Source organism: Lasiosphaeria miniovina, assembly GCF_030549165.1.
Source record: "Lasiosphaeria miniovina strain SMH2392-1A chromosome Unknown B0T26scaffold_8, whole genome shotgun sequence".
Classification (NCBI taxonomy): Eukaryota; Fungi; Ascomycota; class Sordariomycetes; order Sordariales; family Lasiosphaeriaceae; genus Lasiosphaeria; species Lasiosphaeria miniovina.
The window spans coordinates 2,348,760-2,365,994 of record NW_026848227.1 but is presented as its reverse complement, the minus strand read 5'-3'; the positions used below and the strand labels follow the sequence as shown (position 1 = coordinate 2,365,994).

At 55.7% G+C, this 17,235-nt stretch overlaps 5 protein-coding genes across 5 annotated transcripts; 3 read left to right on the top strand and 2 right to left on the bottom strand.

The window, feature by feature from the left end:
* Positions 1-1,285: 1,285 nt before the first annotated feature.
* B0T26DRAFT_757088 (putative RhoGEF group protein) lies at positions 1,286-6,611 on the top strand (the record flags this gene model as incomplete). The annotated part of the gene is made up of 2 exons (XM_060446205.1): positions 1,286-4,936; positions 4,998-6,611. 2 exons carry the CDS (start codon positions 1,286-1,288, stop codon positions 6,609-6,611), a joined length of 5,265 nt encoding a protein of 1,754 aa, XP_060290412.1.
* Positions 6,612-7,363: 752 nt separating this feature from the next.
* On the top strand, positions 7,364-8,608 carry B0T26DRAFT_757087 (P-loop containing nucleoside triphosphate hydrolase protein; the record flags this gene model as incomplete). The annotated part of the gene is made up of 1 exon (XM_060446204.1): positions 7,364-8,608. One exon carries the CDS (start codon positions 7,364-7,366, stop codon positions 8,606-8,608), a length of 1,245 nt encoding a protein of 414 aa, XP_060290411.1.
* A 656-nt stretch (positions 8,609-9,264) lies between these two features.
* Positions 9,265-9,875, bottom strand: B0T26DRAFT_504478 (uncharacterized protein). Its single transcript, XM_060435384.1, has one exon. The coding sequence runs from the start codon at positions 9,757-9,759 to the stop codon at positions 9,454-9,456; it is 306 nt and encodes a 101-aa protein (XP_060290410.1). The 5' UTR covers positions 9,760-9,875; the 3' UTR covers positions 9,265-9,453.
* A 117-nt stretch (positions 9,876-9,992) lies between these two features.
* B0T26DRAFT_658038 (uncharacterized protein) lies at positions 9,993-12,203 on the bottom strand (the record flags this gene model as incomplete). Its single annotated transcript, XM_060438836.1, has 4 exons — positions 9,993-10,777; positions 10,829-11,079; positions 11,131-11,427; positions 11,611-12,203. 4 exons carry the CDS (start codon positions 12,201-12,203, stop codon positions 9,993-9,995), a joined length of 1,926 nt encoding a protein of 641 aa, XP_060290409.1.
* Positions 12,204-14,748: 2,545 nt separating this feature from the next.
* B0T26DRAFT_657962 (uncharacterized protein) lies at positions 14,749-16,541 on the top strand (the record flags this gene model as incomplete). The annotated part of the gene is made up of 2 exons (XM_060438830.1): positions 14,749-15,514; positions 15,577-16,541. 2 exons carry the CDS (start codon positions 14,749-14,751, stop codon positions 16,539-16,541), a joined length of 1,731 nt encoding a protein of 576 aa, XP_060290408.1.
* Between the last annotated feature and the right edge of the window lie 694 nt (positions 16,542-17,235).

The following is a 17,235-nucleotide window of genomic DNA, read 5'->3' as shown; positions in this document are numbered from 1 at the left end:
AGGAGAGGCTATCGACGCCGCGACACATAACCAGTTCGACGGGCGGCTCCCGCCTCGGGCAGGCTCCCAAACACACCAGTGCCTTGACCACCTTTTCATCACACATGGACAGACCTGCCTACAGTAGCTTGAAGAGCTGGCCTGATGGCGGAAAGCCTCATACTGCCTCCAGAAGCCAGGCGAGAGCCTTCTGCTGCACGGTAATTTATATACATTACCTGGTATCTGGACGTACGAAGTCTCTTATAGGTACATACACATATTAAAGATACGGGTTAAAGAAGTTTTAGATTTGGAATGACTCGCAAAGGCTGCCCATCTATTTGCGAATCTTGACGACTTTTGGTCACCGAACTGGACGTTATTTTGCCTATACTCGTTCGCACTGTCCTCCGTCTGCCTTCCTGGATGGTTGGGCTGCCTCGGCCGTTTGCTGCGCCGGGTGCGGGAAGTTGTGGTGCGTAAGATACGATACATGAATACACATCTAGTGCGAGAAAGTACGGGCCTCCGCCTAGAAGTGTGACGCCGCAGGCCTAGGCGGGCTTTGCCGCTGAGCTCGCTACTCCGGTTCGCCAACCCAACCTACCATCGACGGCCTGAAACCCCAAATCCAGGACGAACCACCTCAGGACCGGGCAGGACTGCTGATATCGGGCACACTTTATGTTTTGCGCCTTCCCCACCGCCGGGCTTCTCTACGACTCAGGTCAATCAACCTGACATTTTGGCCTTGCGAATCGCGACTTGGGGCTTGCTGCCAGCGACTTGCGCTCGATAACGTCTAATCAATCGAAACCTTTGTACAGTAACCCGAAATAGGCAGATCGCAGCATCCCCATCTGCCTGACGCAGTCTGCGACCGACAGCGATAACCCCGAACACCGACACAGCCCGCAACATCGAGTCTAAAAGCATAAGCAACATTTACAGCAATCTCGACAGCCACAGCGACAGGCCCTGCGAGATTATTTGGCGCCCGGCTTACGCCCTCGACGACTGAAAACAGGCTCCATGTCTTGACCGACGACTTCCTCACGAGCGCTTATGCTTACTAGTCTGTTTGGAACACGAACACGATTCATCCGGCGATCGCGGATTTGGCCTTGTGAATCCGACCGTCGCACGCCGTGCTGCTTTATGCGGCCTCGCCGCCACTGCCAGCCGCTTATCTGTTGCCGTTGAGCAAATAGGTCCCGCTGTCCGCGAACTCGCCCTCGCCCTCGCCCCCGTCTCTGCCGACGACAACGCCAAGGAAGCCGGTTGAGTCGCCAAGCCAAACATCATGTCATTTCGAGGCGACGACTCGCGCCGATACGGCCATGTCCCCCCGGCGCAGTACCCGGTCGCCCCCCAGGTCCAAGACCAGCAGCAGCAGCAACAGCCATATCAGCAACAGCAGCCAGTACCATACCCCCCGCGACGGCAAAGCTTCAACAATGGCGACGACACGGTCCAGCCCACCTATGCAGGAAGTAACGGCAGGGGCGAAGAAGAGCTCTTCATTTCGAGCCCTGTAAACAGCTCGCAGCCGGTCCCGAACCGGACTGCCTTCACACAAAATGCAGCCATGTCTAGCTATCAACAACGTCCATATCAGAGCCAGGGCCCGCCGACGCCAACGCACTCTACATATAACCCCCAACTCTTCGCCCGGTCGCAGTCAACTTCCCTTCCGTATCATCCCCCGCCTCCAACGAGATATGCCCAGGGGAGTCCTTATGCGCCCGCCAGCCCAACCTTCAGCTCGACGCCCACGAACTACACCCCGCAGGCATACAACCCAGCGGCATATGCTACAAATGTAGTGCTCCCCCAAAGACAGGCCACGGTGACTGGATACAATAGTTATAGCTATAGCTATGGCTCACCGCCGGCCGCCCGGCCCCAGTCCACGGCCTACGGCCAACCGCCGTCTGTAACTGGCTACGGCATGCCCCAACCGCCTGCAACCGTTACGCCACCAGCTCAGCAAAGCTATCCGGCAGTGCGGAGTTCACAATACATACCTCCTGCTGCACCACCCGCCAGCTCTTCGCAGTACGATCAGTTGTATTCTTCATCGTATGGTAGCCAGCATGGCAGTCAGCATGGTGGCCAGCAGGTTAACCAACAGAGTAGCCAGCAGCACTATGGCTCGTATTCTTCAAACGGCGCCAGTCCCGGCCCGAGCCCCGGATATTCGTCGTCTTCTTCAGCCACCCAGGCGCCATACCCTAGTCACTCTAATATACCCGTTGGCCCAAATTACGCTTCGCCAGAACCAAACTCTTTTGTCAATAGAGCCTCTCGATCGAGCTCTCAAACTTCGCCACTGCCTTCTCCTCCAACACATTCCCAGCCCGCTACAAGTCTCCAGAGGCATCCAACAAATGCTCCGCTTCCCGGTCACCCGATGCAAGATGTGCCTGAGGAGTCGGACTGGAGAGTGAACGGGGGTGGGGATGACGATTTCCAGTTCACACAGGAAAGCCTTATGCAGGATATTGTGTCGGACCTTGGCGTGTCGCATGGCCAACGCCCCCGGCCTGTTAATGGAGAGGTGTCGGATGATGACATGGAGACGTTGCGACGCTATGACTCCACAGCTTCAACGATTAACACAACACAAGGCGCCGGTGCGGATACTGGTGTAGCTCGCTATGCGTCCAATGCGTCGACCGTGAACAGGAACAATGTCTCAACCACGTATAACTGGGATTCCGAAGAGAGTGACCCGGAAGGAGCAGCCGGTCTTTTGGCCATGCAAAGCGATATGGACGACCGGAGATTTGGCGGAGTCAGCTACCCGCCGTACGGGGAGATCCCAATGCCCTCGGCCCAGCTGTCCCCGCCTGCAGAGGAGCAGGCGAGTACCGATAGTGACTATGGAGGCATGGATTTGGGAATGTACGGGGGAGGATATGCTGGAAATCTGCAGTATGGCAACGAGGGAGTGTCTCCGCCGCCCATGCAAACCCCACAGGGCCAGGGAGCCGAATTTCCCCCCTTTTCGGACGTATCAGTGGACTACGCCGGCACGGGAGGCCTTCAGGCTCCCCAGGTTCATCGCTTGAGCTTTGATGAGGGTGAGGAGCGAGTGTCCGTCCACTCGAGACAGAGCGGGAGCGATTCGCCCATCAAAGAAGACTACCCGGATATGTTTTATCACCCGGGACTGTCGAACCGACCCCTTCCCGCCTTGCCTCCGGGTCCCGACTCTTCTGGATCGTTACTAGCCGCCTACCCGCCAGCCAAAGCCCAGTATCAACACACTTACTCTCTGAGCGCCGATTCAAGAACCCAATATCATGAAGCCCCAGATGCACAGAGCCAACTCAACGCACAACAGCCGCCAGTAGAGAGGTCAATCTCTCTTTCAAGCCACAGCAATACGCCTCCGGTGCTGGCACCTGCCCGCTCCCGGACAGACGCTGCTGAGGAGCGGAGGCGGGCCATGAAACAGATGTCGCAACAGCACCAGCATCATCCAAATCAGCAGGGAACTCTATACGAAGGATATGATACTGGGACGCCGGCGTCTCTTGCCGGTTACGATATGATTACCCTGCCAACAGGGAGGAGGAGAAAATTCGTACCTTCAAAACTCACTACTACGGAGCTCAATCGATGTGCGGAGCCATGGGCACTCAGCGGCATCACGGCCTGGGTCCGTGAAATGGCAGAGGGTGAACCGGACCTGAAGAGGAAGACGATCGAAGAAGGGGTCCTCAGACTGTTCTGCTTCAAGGTGCCCACAATGAACGTCGCTGACGCCGAGTCGTTGAGTGCCTCAGTTGTAGATTCCATGTTCGCAGCCGGTATCCTCATTCCAGAGGAAGAGTGGGTAAAGTTTGGCGCCGGCGAGATGTACGGCGTCTTGTGGCAGCTCACAGGCTCAGGTTGCTATGCGCCCAAGCTACACGAGGACGAGAGGCTTGCTCCGAGACTCCACGACAATGGCATACCGGTTAGGTGCTACTCACATCACTGTGGCAGAACGCTAAAGAAGGCGAACCTGGAGCACATGATGTCTGAGGAAGATGTAATCATCTTAGACTGGGCGACATTCCACGGCGTGAAGCTGGAGGATTTGAAAGACAAACCCAAGAAGGAGGTTGAGAGGCAGAACGTGCTCCACGAGATCGTCACGGGCGAGGAGGAGTACATGGGCCAGCTTGACGTGCTTCGGCTGCTCTACAGAGACCAGCTTCGGGCCTATCAACCGCCCATCATTACCGTGAACAGGATGGAGAGGTTTCTCGACGCCGTGTTCGGCAAAGTTGATGCCGTGCAACAGATCAACAAAGAACATCTGCTTGCCCAGCTCAAGTATCGACAGCAGGAGCAGGGGCCTTTCGTCAGCGGCTTCAGCGATTTGTTTAGGGAGTGGATTCGGAAGGCCAGGCCCATTTATATCGAGTACTGCTCGTCATACCCCCACGCGTCATATCTGATGCGGAAGGAGGCGGGTAGGAACCTGCTCTTCCGCCAGTTCTTGGATATGGTTCGGGAACACAAGCGGTCGAAGCGTCTGGAGTGGACCACGTTTGTGAGAGCGCCTATTGCTCGCCTCCAAAGGTACGGTCTGCTACTGGATACGGTAAAGAAAAATATGGTAGGCGAAAGCGAGGAGAAGGCCAACCTGACCAAGGCGCTCGAGGAGATCAAGGCAGTTACGCACGAATGCGACGAGAAAGTGGCCGAGATGACAAAGAAGGTCGAACTGCTTGAGCTGCAGAACATGCTGGTGCTCCGGCCCGGCTTCCAATCCGTCTTGAACCTCGACCATCTGGGGCGAGAGCTGCTCAAGCAGGGAGACCTCCAGAGGCAGGGCTCGAAGGGTGTCCGCTGGGTTGACACGCACGCCCTGCTCTTCGACCATTATTTCATACTGTCCAAGGCTGTGGTGACCAAGGACGGACGGGATGATAAGAAATACGACGTTTCCAAAGAGGTATGTTGCTGGAACTCTGAATAGTCTCTTCGTTGGGTGTTTGCTAACTTTCTGTGTACAGCCAATCCCCATGCCATTGCTCTTCCTCGAGAGTTTGAGCGAAGATCCCGTCTCCAAACAGAAGGGACTCACCGCCCCTCTTACGCGAACCGCTGCCGCTACCGGCTCGGGGACACAGCTTAACAAAGTGGCTTCCAATACTTCGGAGCGTCCCGGACTGGATCACACGGGAACTAGTTCCTCCCTAGGGTCCATGAACACGGTCACTCGCCTTACATCGGGTGGAGTCGATGAGAGTAAGATCATCTACCCTTTCAGGATAAAACATCTTGGTCACGAGATCTACACACTATACGCGGCCACAGCCCAGGATCGCTCGGCCTGGTGCGCGGCAATCATCGAGGCAAAGACGAGACATGCTCGAGCGCTGTACGCCCAAAATGCCGAACCTTTCCGCTTGCGGGTCCTCTCGGACAGCGGGTTTGCCTATGACTCGGCATCGGCCCTTGGGAGGCAGTCGGGTGTGTCCATCAGGGGGACTCCTCTAGACAGAGCCATCCGGGAGATGGAGAAGGTGTACGGCCCGGGCAGAGGTCCACCACCGGTGTGCCGTGCTCAGGTCAACTGTGCCACGTCGTTTCAGTGCTTTGGAAAGTCGGTTATTGCCGTCGGGACGGACTACGGCGTGTACATTTCCGAGGCGTCGAACCCTCGCGGGTGGACGAGATCTGTGCAGATCAACAAGGTCACACAGATTGCAGTCTTGGAGGATTTCTCGGTCTGCCTCTTGATCGCGGACCGTTCTCTAATCTCGTACCCGCTCGACGTGGTCGCACCGGTATCAAACTTCCCGGCACCGGCTCACGACAACTCTCGTCGGGCGCCGCAACGGCTGGCCAAGGATGTTGCCTTCTTCGCCACGGCGCGCATGAAGGATCGGATGCTGCTCTTTTACAAGCGAAAGGAGGGCATGCATAACACGTTCAAGGTGCTCGAGCCAGTGTTCCAAAAGGCGACGGAGAAGAAGACGCGGCTGTTTGGGGGCAGGAAGGGGGGATCAGGGAGCACCGAGTCGTTCCGCGATTTTGACGAGTTCTATCTCCCGACCGAGTGCTACTCGTTGAACCTGTTCCAGTCGTACATCGCCGTGGCGTCGGCCAAGGGCTTTGAGCTGCTGACGCTGGACAAGAAGGTGACGCAGTCGATCCCGCGCGACCTCAGCCTGCCGGCGATCGCCAACATCGCGTCGCGCGTCAAGGAACAGCGGCCGCTGGGCATGTTCAAGCTAAACGACAACGAGTTCCTGCTGACGTATGAGGACTGCGCCGTGTACGTGGACAAGCACGGCGAGATCAGCCGCACGCTCATCATGGAGTACTCGGGCAAGCAGAAGAAGGCCAAGGCGGCGACCATGTTTGGGAACTACCTGCTTCTGTTCAACGAGGACTATGTCGAGGTGCGCAACGCCGAGAACGGCCGGCTCCGCCAGATCATCGCCGGACGCGATGTGCGCTGTCTCGACTACGGGTTCAGAGGCCCGACGGGAAGCGGCCTCCAGCCGGCTGCGCAAGACTCGAAAGGCACCGTCAAGATCTGCATGAGCCATCCAGAGATTGACAAGGGCCAGATCGTGCTAGAGATGCTGCTGAACGAGGGACATGCGGAGAAGAGCTGAGAGGGGAAAGAATAGTTGGCCGGGGGAGGGGGGGAGAGGGGGGGGTTTTTTTTGTTCCGTTGCCTATTTGGATTGTAACATGGGGATTTTGGTCAAGAACGGAAAGAAAGAGCGGTTTCAAAGGATGGACGGATGGATGGATGGATGGCCTGTATATGCTTTCTTTTCATGATTCCCTACGACTATTAGCTCTGCTTTCTTTTTTGCGCTTATTAATCCTATCGCTATCTCTGATACTAAAGCTGTCTGCATTCAGGACTTTTTATTTAATGTCGTCTAGACGTTGACTGATGTGCGCTGTGAGTGAGCCGAGATGATATGCATGGTGTGGGGGGGGGGGGGGGGTTGGTTATTACTTGGCTAATTACATGCGTGTGAGCAAACCAGCAGTGACATGCTCCTAGGCAGTGCATTGATTTTCAGTGGAAACCTGGATAAGTGCACAATGGAGCCGTAAAACCTCTTAATCCACCTCTCGGTACCGCGTTGTCTGGCTACGAGAAGAGTCGTCTTATATTTATCTGATAGACGCAACAGAAAAGGGTTTAAGAGACGCGAGGGAATGGAAAAGAGACGTGAGAGGGATGGATTACTAGCGACGGGGTGAAGCCCGCATTCGCGCTTCAACTTGTGTCGCCATCCACTACGCTCATCTCATATTCATCCTCATCCTCATCCTCATCCTCTAAATCGTGTCTTGTTGAAACCAAGATATCTTTCCGTCAAGAAGAGGAAGAAAAAATACAAAAAAAATGGCCTCTCCGTCGCGCATCGCGGCAACGGCCGCCACTACGGCGACCAATGCAGCGGCAAAGATGGCAGCACCTCAGGCCTCGGTCGGGTTCCAGCCGCGGCAGGCCTTCGAGGTGTCGTCGTCCATCACGCGCTCCTACTATCTCGGCCACCACCGCGCCGCCCTGTACACGATGCAGAGGACGCTCTCGCACGTGGGGCTCATAATCGAGTGCCGAGACTACCGCGTGCCGCTGAGCTCGTGGAACCCTCTGCTGGAGAGCAGTCTGACCGCCGCCGGCCGCAGCCGCATCATCGTCTACACCAAGCGCGATCTGGGGCCCAGGCCACCCTCGGCCCGCGACCCCCGGAACAGGGGCAAGATCGAGGTCGCCGACGGCCTGCTCGCCCGCTTCCACGAAGAGCACCGCCACGCCCAGGCCGTCGTCTTCGTCGGCGCCGGCCCGCGCGACCGCCTCAGGGACGCCAAGTCCCTGCGGTCTTCCCGAGGAGGAGGCTGCGACAAGCAGCTGCTCGATGCCATCCGCCACGTGGCCCGCGACGCCAACAGCCTGACGGGCCTGCGCACCATGGTGGTCGGCATGCCCAACACGGGCAAGAGCACGCTGCTGAACCGGCTGCGGGCCGAGGGCATGACCAACACGGTCAAGGCGGCCAAGACGGGGTCCGAGCCGGGCGTGACGCGGAAGCTGGGCACGCCCGTGCGCATCCTGGGCCGCGAGACGGACGGCGACCCCGACACGCAGGGGCTCGGCGAGGGCGTCTTCATCCTCGACACGCCCGGCGTCTTTGTGCCTTACGTGTCGAGCGCCGAGGACATGCTTAAGCTGGCCCTCGTTGGCTGCGTCAAGGACGGCATCATCTCGACCGTCACCATCGCCGACTACCTGCTGTACCACCTCAACCTGCAGGACCCGACGCTGTACCGCGAGTTCAGCCCCGCGCCCACAAACGACATCCACGAGCTGCTGGCCGGCGTCGGCCGCCGCACCGGCAAGCTGGGCCCCGGCGGCGTGCCCTCCCTCGAGAGCGCCGCCGACTACTTCGTCAAGGAGTGGCGCCGTGGCCACCTCGGCCGCTTTATGCTCGACAAGGTCACACCCGACACGCTGGCCCTGGCGGCCGCGGCCGCCAAGCAGCCTGCCCTGAGCCTGAGCCAGGCGCGCAAGAAGGAGAAGGTCACGCGCAAGGCCGCCAACGACGCGAAGCGCGCCACCCATGCAGACTCCGGCGCCGTGGCCTAGTAATTAGCACCTGCCTTTACTCACGACCCTAACAACACATTACACAATTACCACGACAGAGGACAGCGTAGAGAGGACACACTACACGCAGAGATACCGACACAACGAGATACCCACCACCACCGCGCTTTATGTAACACATATGTAGCCTCTGAGCCCTTACCTCGCTTTGGGGGACGATGCCTGGACGGCACGAGTGTATAAACTGTATCGTATAGATTGCACATTATTGAATGACTAGTATGGACAAGATACTTGCCTAGTAGGCCATACGTATCTGGATAGGATATAGATAGGCATGTAGAGAGATAGATGGATGGCTGTATGCCAAGAAAAACACAAAATCACAAGATATAAATCAGAGATAATTCCCTGTCCTCTCTCTCTCACTCACTCACTCACACACACACATTGGGCGAGGAGGATCTCACCAAACTTTTAGTATCACGGCCGGGAAAGAGGGACAACGACAAGGAGAGGAGAGAGAAACCCAGACCAAGAACCGCCATGTGAGAATAATTTGAAAAAGGAAGGTCGTGTGGGTATTTGGAAACCTCAGAAGGGAAAGAAAGATATGGAGGGAAATAATAACATAAAACCTTGCCCCCCCCTTAAATTCCCAATCCCATTCCATCCCATCCCCATGCCCTACCCCTATCCGATGAAATTCCATCCCAAACCGTTCCCCCCTCCCTGGATTTAACAATACACAATCCCCGCGCCCCTCTTTCATAACTGATCAGACCTTGGTTCCACCCCAAGTTTCGAAACTCCCACCATCATCACCCATCTCGAAGAGACCCCAGCGCAGAGGCGCGAGGGTGCCTGAGCAACTGAGTGGTTGGTTACTCCCAATATAAATATATAAAAATAATATATAGGGAGAGAGAATGAGAGGGTAAAGAGGTAGCAAGAATCCGAGCTCGGCTCCGCGCCTGCCTGCCCAGACGACCTATCTCCCTAGGTGAAAAGCGTGCGTATGCGTATGAAAAATGGGGCGCATTTAAGAAAAAAAAAAGCCAAACGCCAGCAATGCCCTTCCGAGTTGTAATAGTTTTAACCCAGTAGGGGTAGGATGGAAAGGTATGACCCTCCTCCCATCCCGCGCATCCCGTCATACCTGCCTGCTCCCAGCACAAACATCCCCACATGCCATGACATGTGAGGGAACATGATATATATAGATAGGAGGAAAAAAAAGAAGCGGCCAAAAAATGTGCAGCAAAATAGACCGACCGTTTGTTTTTTCACCTCCCCGAACAAGAAACGGGGAATAAAAGAAGAAAAAGAGGAAAAAGAACCCCCGAGTTGAAACCATCCCATCTTGTTCTCGTCTGAAAATATTATTCACATAAACACACATACGTATATGTTATAGGTGGTGTCATGTGGCGTACTCTTGCTGCCACTTGACCAGGCGACGGGTCAGGCTGTCCATCATTTCCATGCAGTTGAGATCTTTGAACTCGCCCTCGAACCGGGATATAGCAGGGGCGTTTTTATTTTCTTCTGGAGGCGCTGCTAGCGCTGCTGGCGCTACTATCGCATCCCCGGCGTCATTTGCACTATTCTTCTCGGTCGTAGCCGAGGAGCTACTGCCGCCGCTTGTTTTGCTGTTGCTGATGCTCGTCTCGCCTGTTGCCGCGTCAATCTCTCCTGCTAGCTCCAGCTGTGTTCGTGAGATGAAATCTAGTATGTTGCCTGCCCGTCTCTTCAGCTCTGTCATGGTGATTTTGCTACTCATTCCGCCTTTTCCTTTAGCGTGAGATCTGCTGTGTGTAGTGTTACTACCTTCGCCACTCGCTTTGGTGGCGGCTGGAGGAGGTGGGTGATCCTCTTTTTGTAAGTCTCTGGACTGGGACCGCACGGGCGAGTCCTCATCGTTGCCTTCTCTGTCCCTGGTGTACTGGTTACGCCCCTTCTTTTTATGCGATCGTTTCTTGTCGTTCCTCGTCGTCGAAGTTGTCGAGGTCGTCCCTGGCACGGCGCCGGTGGTGTCCGTGTCTGGGGACGGTTGCTGCGATATCGGTATGGGTTCTACTGCCGATGGGGGATGGGCGGCATCCCCCGTGGCGCTCGTCGTTGTCGTTCGTGGCACTCCCGCGGTCGCCGTCGTCTTGCTCACGGCCGCGCGAGCTGCCAGCGGCAATTCTTCCGAAGGATCTGAATCTATATCCACATGAGCTTCAGAAACCTTCACCAGAATTGTAGACGCCGAACCTTCAGCTCGGCGACGCTCCGCCCTCCCTTTTCGCTTGTTTGCAGCCTCAGCCCGCAGTCTCTCCAGCTCCTCTCGTTCCGACGGTTTCTCGACACGCTGATGACGGAAAGCCGCGCTGCTGCGCGACTTGGACTTGGATGCACCATTCCGTGTCAACGCGCCGCCCTCGTCCGAGTCGTCTGCAGCTTTGTCGAGAGATGGAGATGCGGACCGGGAGCTTGTTCTCCGCCTCTTGGCGCCCTCCAGCTTCCTTTGGAGACATTAGTGGATGGGCATGCCAGGACACGAGGAATAAACCTACTCTTCGCTATCGCTTCTTCCTCGTTTCGGTCGTCTCGAGCCACCTTCGGGCAGCTCAGGGGCTGCATCTTCCTTGCTTGCTTCAATCGCTCGTCGCAATGCCTCTGCCTCATCATAGCCGGCTTCTCGGCTGTTCATTGTAGACCTCCGCTTCGAGTTTTGGCTCGCTGAAGAGCCTCGTCCATTCCGGCCCTCTCTTTCCTTCGGCGGTGATCTGGTTCCATCCTTATTCAGCGAGACAGCTGTCGACGAATGTCTCGAGTACCTTTTGAGCGGAAGATAGTGCGAAAACCGTTGTCTGCGAGCCATGGTGTTAGCGATGTCTTGTTGAACATGTAATGCGAAACGAGATCCCAGGAGGTCGCATGAGACGCGATCGACGGTGCCGTCAGCCGGACCAGCTGAGCATTCAGCTGAACTCAGCCTCGTGGCCGAGAACAAAGCACAGCCATCCCGATAAAAAAGAAATGGGAGAAAATACCCATTGCTCGCCGTGAAAATTCTATGCAGATCTTTTCGACACTGCTCACAGAAGTACTCCTCGGGGCTTGATTCTTCTGTCATAATCCCAACACAGGCGCCGTGCTGCCAAACTTTGCAAACGTCGCATTGCACAAAGAATCCAGCTGCATCGTCAGTAACATCTGTCGCAAATATCGGATCGATATCCACCGAGTCTTTGAGGCCATGCTTCGTGTCTTCGTCAAAGGGTGGAGGACCTGGGTAGTCGTCAAACCCGCAAATGCAGCGAACTGCCTCGTCCTCTTCCTGGAGATCATCGTCCCCATTGGACATTTCAACTCTTTCCATTTTTGTCCCTGTTCTCTCTCGCTCTTCGACTTGTCCACGAGTGCGCCGCCGTGTTCCAAGCGTGTCTTCCGCCATGATTGTGTCTTCCGGTGGCTCAGATGACAAGGAACCCGTCGAGGCAGATTTATGAGGCGAGCCGCCTTTGTTAAAGAATCGAGGGTTTCGATCCGCCCGACCTGAGGTGCTCGAGGTTGTAGACGAGATTTGCGATTGAGGTTGAGTGGTTCGCGCCCTGGAAGACCGCCTCGGGTCGTGACCTGCCATTGCTTGCACCTAGCTAGCAAAGGCAGGATTGCGTTTTTCTGACCGTAAACCGCAAAAGATTGCAGAATGCGCTCAAAGTCCCGCAGAGAGAGAAGCCGCTCAAGCCAGTAATCTAAAATCCCCGCGCGCCTAGAAGACTGGAGCTTCCGGCAGTGTGTACGCGTTTGTGCGTGGTCTGGGAGGAGCCTGGCTGAAGCGATTGGAGGCGGCACTTGCGTTGTGACTCTCAAGGTAGATATATATTCCGCAGGCGTTTCGTGCTAAGTAAGGAGGGATTATGGTGGTGCGGAGGGGGTTGTCGAGTTCGTTGTCGAGGCTCGCGAGGATCGCGCGACCTTGGGGCGCAAGCTCGGACGGCGCGGTCGCGCTGCTTGTCGCAGCTGAGGCGAGCAAGCAAAAGGAAAACCTGGAACGAAGATGGCCTGCACAGGAGGCGCAATCTTCTAGGTGGCTGCCTCCTGCAAGTGTTTGGATCGTATGAACGAAGGTGGGCGCCTGCTGAGGTGGGCAGGCAGTAGAGAGTCGGGGGTCGGGGGGAACCGAGGCGCGAACCAACGAGCAGCAAAGGCTATACTGAGACGCTCAATGGGACTGTAACCGGATCCAAATGGCTCTTGAACCCAATTGTAGCAAAGCCGAAAAGCGAAGAATGCAGGCTGACGACTAGAGGGTGTAGAGACCAGGCCAGCGAGAGATGCGAACGCGGGCTGGAGAGAGACGCCGAGGGAGATCAGCTGGGCTTCCACTAAGTCGGTGGGCAGACGGTCAGGGGGAATTCAAGATGTCGCTGCAGAAACGGTGAACCTCTCATAGCTGGCCTTCGCATGGGCAACTCGAGGTGAACGCGACAGAAGGGAGAGGGCGTGGTGGGAAGGCGGATGGAGGAGGAGCAGAGCTAGAGGAGAGCGGAGCGGCGAGCGGAAGCGCTTTGGAGCACCGCACAACGAACGATCTTTTCCCCCAGCAGTTTTTTGGCTAGAGCTGCCCTGCGCTGCACCCTGGCTTACCTCGCTCGGTTCCAGTGCGGGGCGCCATCCCCCCAATCGACACCTCCAGCAGAAGCATGAGATTTAGTTTGCGACTGCATCTTACAGTGCCAAAAGTGCAACACTGGCACAGTTTCGAATTTAGACGAAACCACAAAATGACATCACGTTCAATTGCTGCCGACTCTTTCCACTAGTCCAAAGTGTTGCAGACAGCACCAGAGTTTGAGGAATTCGAGCAGAGACTTCCGGGGACAAACTGAGATATATACTTACGATTGATATCTACACGTCAAACCTACTGAATCATGCAAGCTTTTCACTTAGCCCGTTGGATAAAGTTCGAAGGTGCTCAATTGTCGATGCGGAACGGCCGTTCCTCAAGTTTTGTACAGTTCCAGACTGAGGACAGTGTCCGGAATTCCCTCTCACTCAGGCCCGGGTCCCTGCGAAAGAGGTGGGACAGGACGGAATATTTTCGGACTAAAAGCACCCATCAGCGCCACCTGCTCTCTGCCTGATGGGGGAGGGGCCGACCAGGAGGAAGCCAAACCTTGCTTATGTAACACGTTTCGTTAGGTCCTGGCCAGCACCACCAGCCACTGTTCTCCTAATCACTACACAGATCTCTCAGTTTGCTCTCTCAGAATCCACCCAGCAACTCAACAGCACGATACGACAACCACCCAACTTATTTTCGCTTCCCTTGCCAGCTACCTCACGGTTGGTGCCTAGGTTTTTGGAAAGAAATCTGCCAAACCGTCGTGGCCTAGGACTTGGCCTCAAGGTGGGTTGCTGCAAGCTGATCAAGCCGAGAATCGGGCCCCCCTCGCCGACTACTCGCTGCTGGCCCAAAGACCAGCGCTACGGCTGCTGCCAGCGGACGGTTATAGAGCTTCGTGAGGGAGCAGTCCATGGAAGTAAAGATCTGATTTTGGGCTGAGGGGTTTCTGAGAACGTGTTATTGTGACGGCTAGAATCAGGAGTCGAGTCTGATTTGTCTTTGGGCAGAAAAGTGAAGCGGCCACGACATCAGCACGGCTTCGCAGCCACCCCCATCAGATCGATACCACATCGTTGCAACTTCGAATCTCTGCCGCTTAACTGACGTCAGAAAATCGCCGAGCTGAGAGAAGGCCGCGTAGCCCGAGGCATACAAAGGAGGGACCAAGGTGAGCAGGCGGTCATCGGCTGTTGATCGTATCTTGAGAGTATTTTGGGTACTATGTGAGATTTTGAACGGGTAAGTTGTCTGATTGCACCTTCCACTCCCGTTCCCGACAAACTCCAACCCTCCCGACAATTCTGCTGCCAGACCAAGTGCACTTACCTCCTTCCACTTCACCCACCCTCCCCTTCCCCAAAATCAACCACCGACGGGCCACGCAGAGGCAATGATGCTCGTCACTGGGCGACATCTTCCTGCCTTGCCTGCCACGGGCAGGCTCCTGGTTGCCCTCATGCTGTCTCTCGCTTTTGTTTCCGTATTTCTGTGGTTTGTCTTGAAGCTAACCCGCTGCCGCCCGGTCTGCCAACCAGAAAACCACCAAGATCCGAGTATGTCAGCAGATACAGTGTCGTCGCTGTTCCCGGACCGACCTATACGGCCCTTGCCGAAACGGCGGTTGCGGGAGCGTTTATCTCAAGAGGTTGCCGATTCGATTCGGTACCCCCTTGCCCCGCAAAGCGTTGCTCCATTGTTTCCATATCCCTATCCGCTACGAGAGGAGGAGCAGACTCCAAGCTCTGGACATGCCCGTGGGGGGCCTTCGGAGCTTGAACCAGGCCAGGCGAGGAGAAATGGCCCGGGTGCCGAGAGTGACGACGAGGATGCTGCGCTTAAGCGAGGTGTGGCCACTCGATCGGGCGCTGATCCATCTGGCCGTCCCGGACTTCTGCCGCCAAAGTCGGAGCAGCAAGGAAGACATGCAAACTCCCACCTCCCTCTCTCAGCAACGTCCTCGGTTGACGGGTACGATTCCTTTGAGAACACAAACAATAAGAAGAAAAGGAAAATCCCAACGGCTCAGGATTCTGCTCTAATTGGAATCCATATCATCAATGATCTTAACTCTGGGGCTGCCTCTCTTGCTGCCGCTGCTCAATCTGCAGAAAGCCACGCACTCTCGTTGCCCCCCTCCCCGACTCCATACTATGGCTCCGGAAACTTCGCTTCGGGGACGCAGAATGTCGCTGGACCTGGAAGAGGGAGATACGGCCGGCCTAGGAGCGGCAGGAGCCCTCTCAGACCGTTGTCTGACTCAACCAATAACTGGGCTGGGAGAAACGGTAAGCTGCGCCCCAATCAATGGGCTTCTGGCTCGAGTAGGTGTTTGCTTGTCTATTCGTTGACAGTTATATGCTCTGATGCTAATTTTCTATAACAGGTGAGAATACCGGTATCATATCCACAGCCATTGCTAACTCCGAGAAACTTGCCCCGCGCCAAGGCCAAGAAAACATTAGTCTCTTGCACCAGCAGTTGGTCACCAAGCGCAGCCCTGCATCAGCACAGTTCACATTCACGTGCGACTCGCAAGTGCCTGGTACATTGGCATGGCCTGGCCCCGACTTCAGAATAGCACCACAGGCACATCAGCCATCTGCAGCTCGACAAGTGAAAGAGAACTGGTCGCGCACGCCCCAATCCTCGCAGGGTGGTCATGCAGCTTCAGCAATGCCTCCAGCTGCCGACATGGCACCTAAAGAAGCAGCCTCGAAAGGTGGCGATGGTGGCCAACACCAGACGGTGCCCACGCAAAAACGCACGCGGAGAAGTCTAGCAAAAGAATGCAACTCTGCGGCAAAGGCTCGTCGGCAGCAAGCCCAGTTGTACAACAAGCGCCATCCGCCTAAGCCTGAGGAAATTTGGATCTGCCATTTCTGCGAGTACGAGTCGATTTTTGGACACCCTCCCGAGGCTTTGGTGCGGCAGTACGAGATCAAAGACCGCAAGCAACGGCAGTTGGAACAACAGCGGAGGGCTCAATGGGAACGAATGAAGAAAGGAAAGCACAAGGGCAAGAAGAATGGCAAGCCTCCGGCCAAGAACAACAGCGCGGCACAGGATCCCAACCAGCCTGCCGGCCACGGTACCGCCATGAACGGCAATTACAGCCAGGGCACCCAGAGCGAGGAGTATTACGACGAGGAAGAATACGAAGATGAGGAGTATGACCCCGTCGAAGAGTTACCTCCTGAAGGGGGAATGGACCCTTTGGGTCGACACGACCATCTCCCACCTCACACGTGCTGTAATTCAGCCAGCCATATCCACTCAAGCTATCATTCGGAGACGCATCATTTTTCCGTGGGCGGTAGGAGCTCCGGCCACGGCGGCGGTGCTACTTAGATAAGACACCACCCCTCAAAGTCACCGCGAGAAAGCTTTCAGCTACAGGTGTACCACAATCATAGAATAACTTCTCGCATCGGTTCTACATGAAATGCTTGGAACGACGCACGACATTGGTGGGGAAGAGTAGAGTGGCCTAGAACGAGACAAGGAGGCTGTTACTTTAGCAATTCCAGCTGGATAGGTGTGGAAAAGCTGAACTTGGGTGGCTGAACATCCTGAACACTTTGAACTTCTAGATGAAGCTCATTTTGACCCCTAGCACCTCTCCAGAATCACCTTTTGGCACCTCTTTGGGACTCATGACAGTCATTCTCTGAAATGTTAATTGGCTATTGCTACGTCGCACCACCGCGGTTGCGCCTGAGTTCTCTCTCCAGACATTATCCCATTAATTCCCCCCTTTCACCAACTCCTCTCCCCTGTGCGGATTAGAAAGCGATCGAGGCACATGCCGGACCACCTTACACAAGTCACCTCACAGCCCAATACCCTCAATCATGGTAGTCCTACATAACTAGGTAGTGTCACCAGCAGATAAATAGGTATCGTGTAAGAAGCACACTGCTTCGGTACCGAGAGGTAGTTAACACCAACACCAACTGTCCAGCTACCTAGTTACATGTGTGCTATGTAACTCATGTGTTACCCTTGATACCATATCTTCGAGCTGCGGCTCGCTTGACTGACC

Coding starts and splice junctions, on each gene's coding strand:
- B0T26DRAFT_504478 (XM_060435384.1), bottom strand. CDS start 9,759: ATGTGGGGATGTTTGTGCTGGGAGCAGGCAGGTATGACGGGATGCGCG.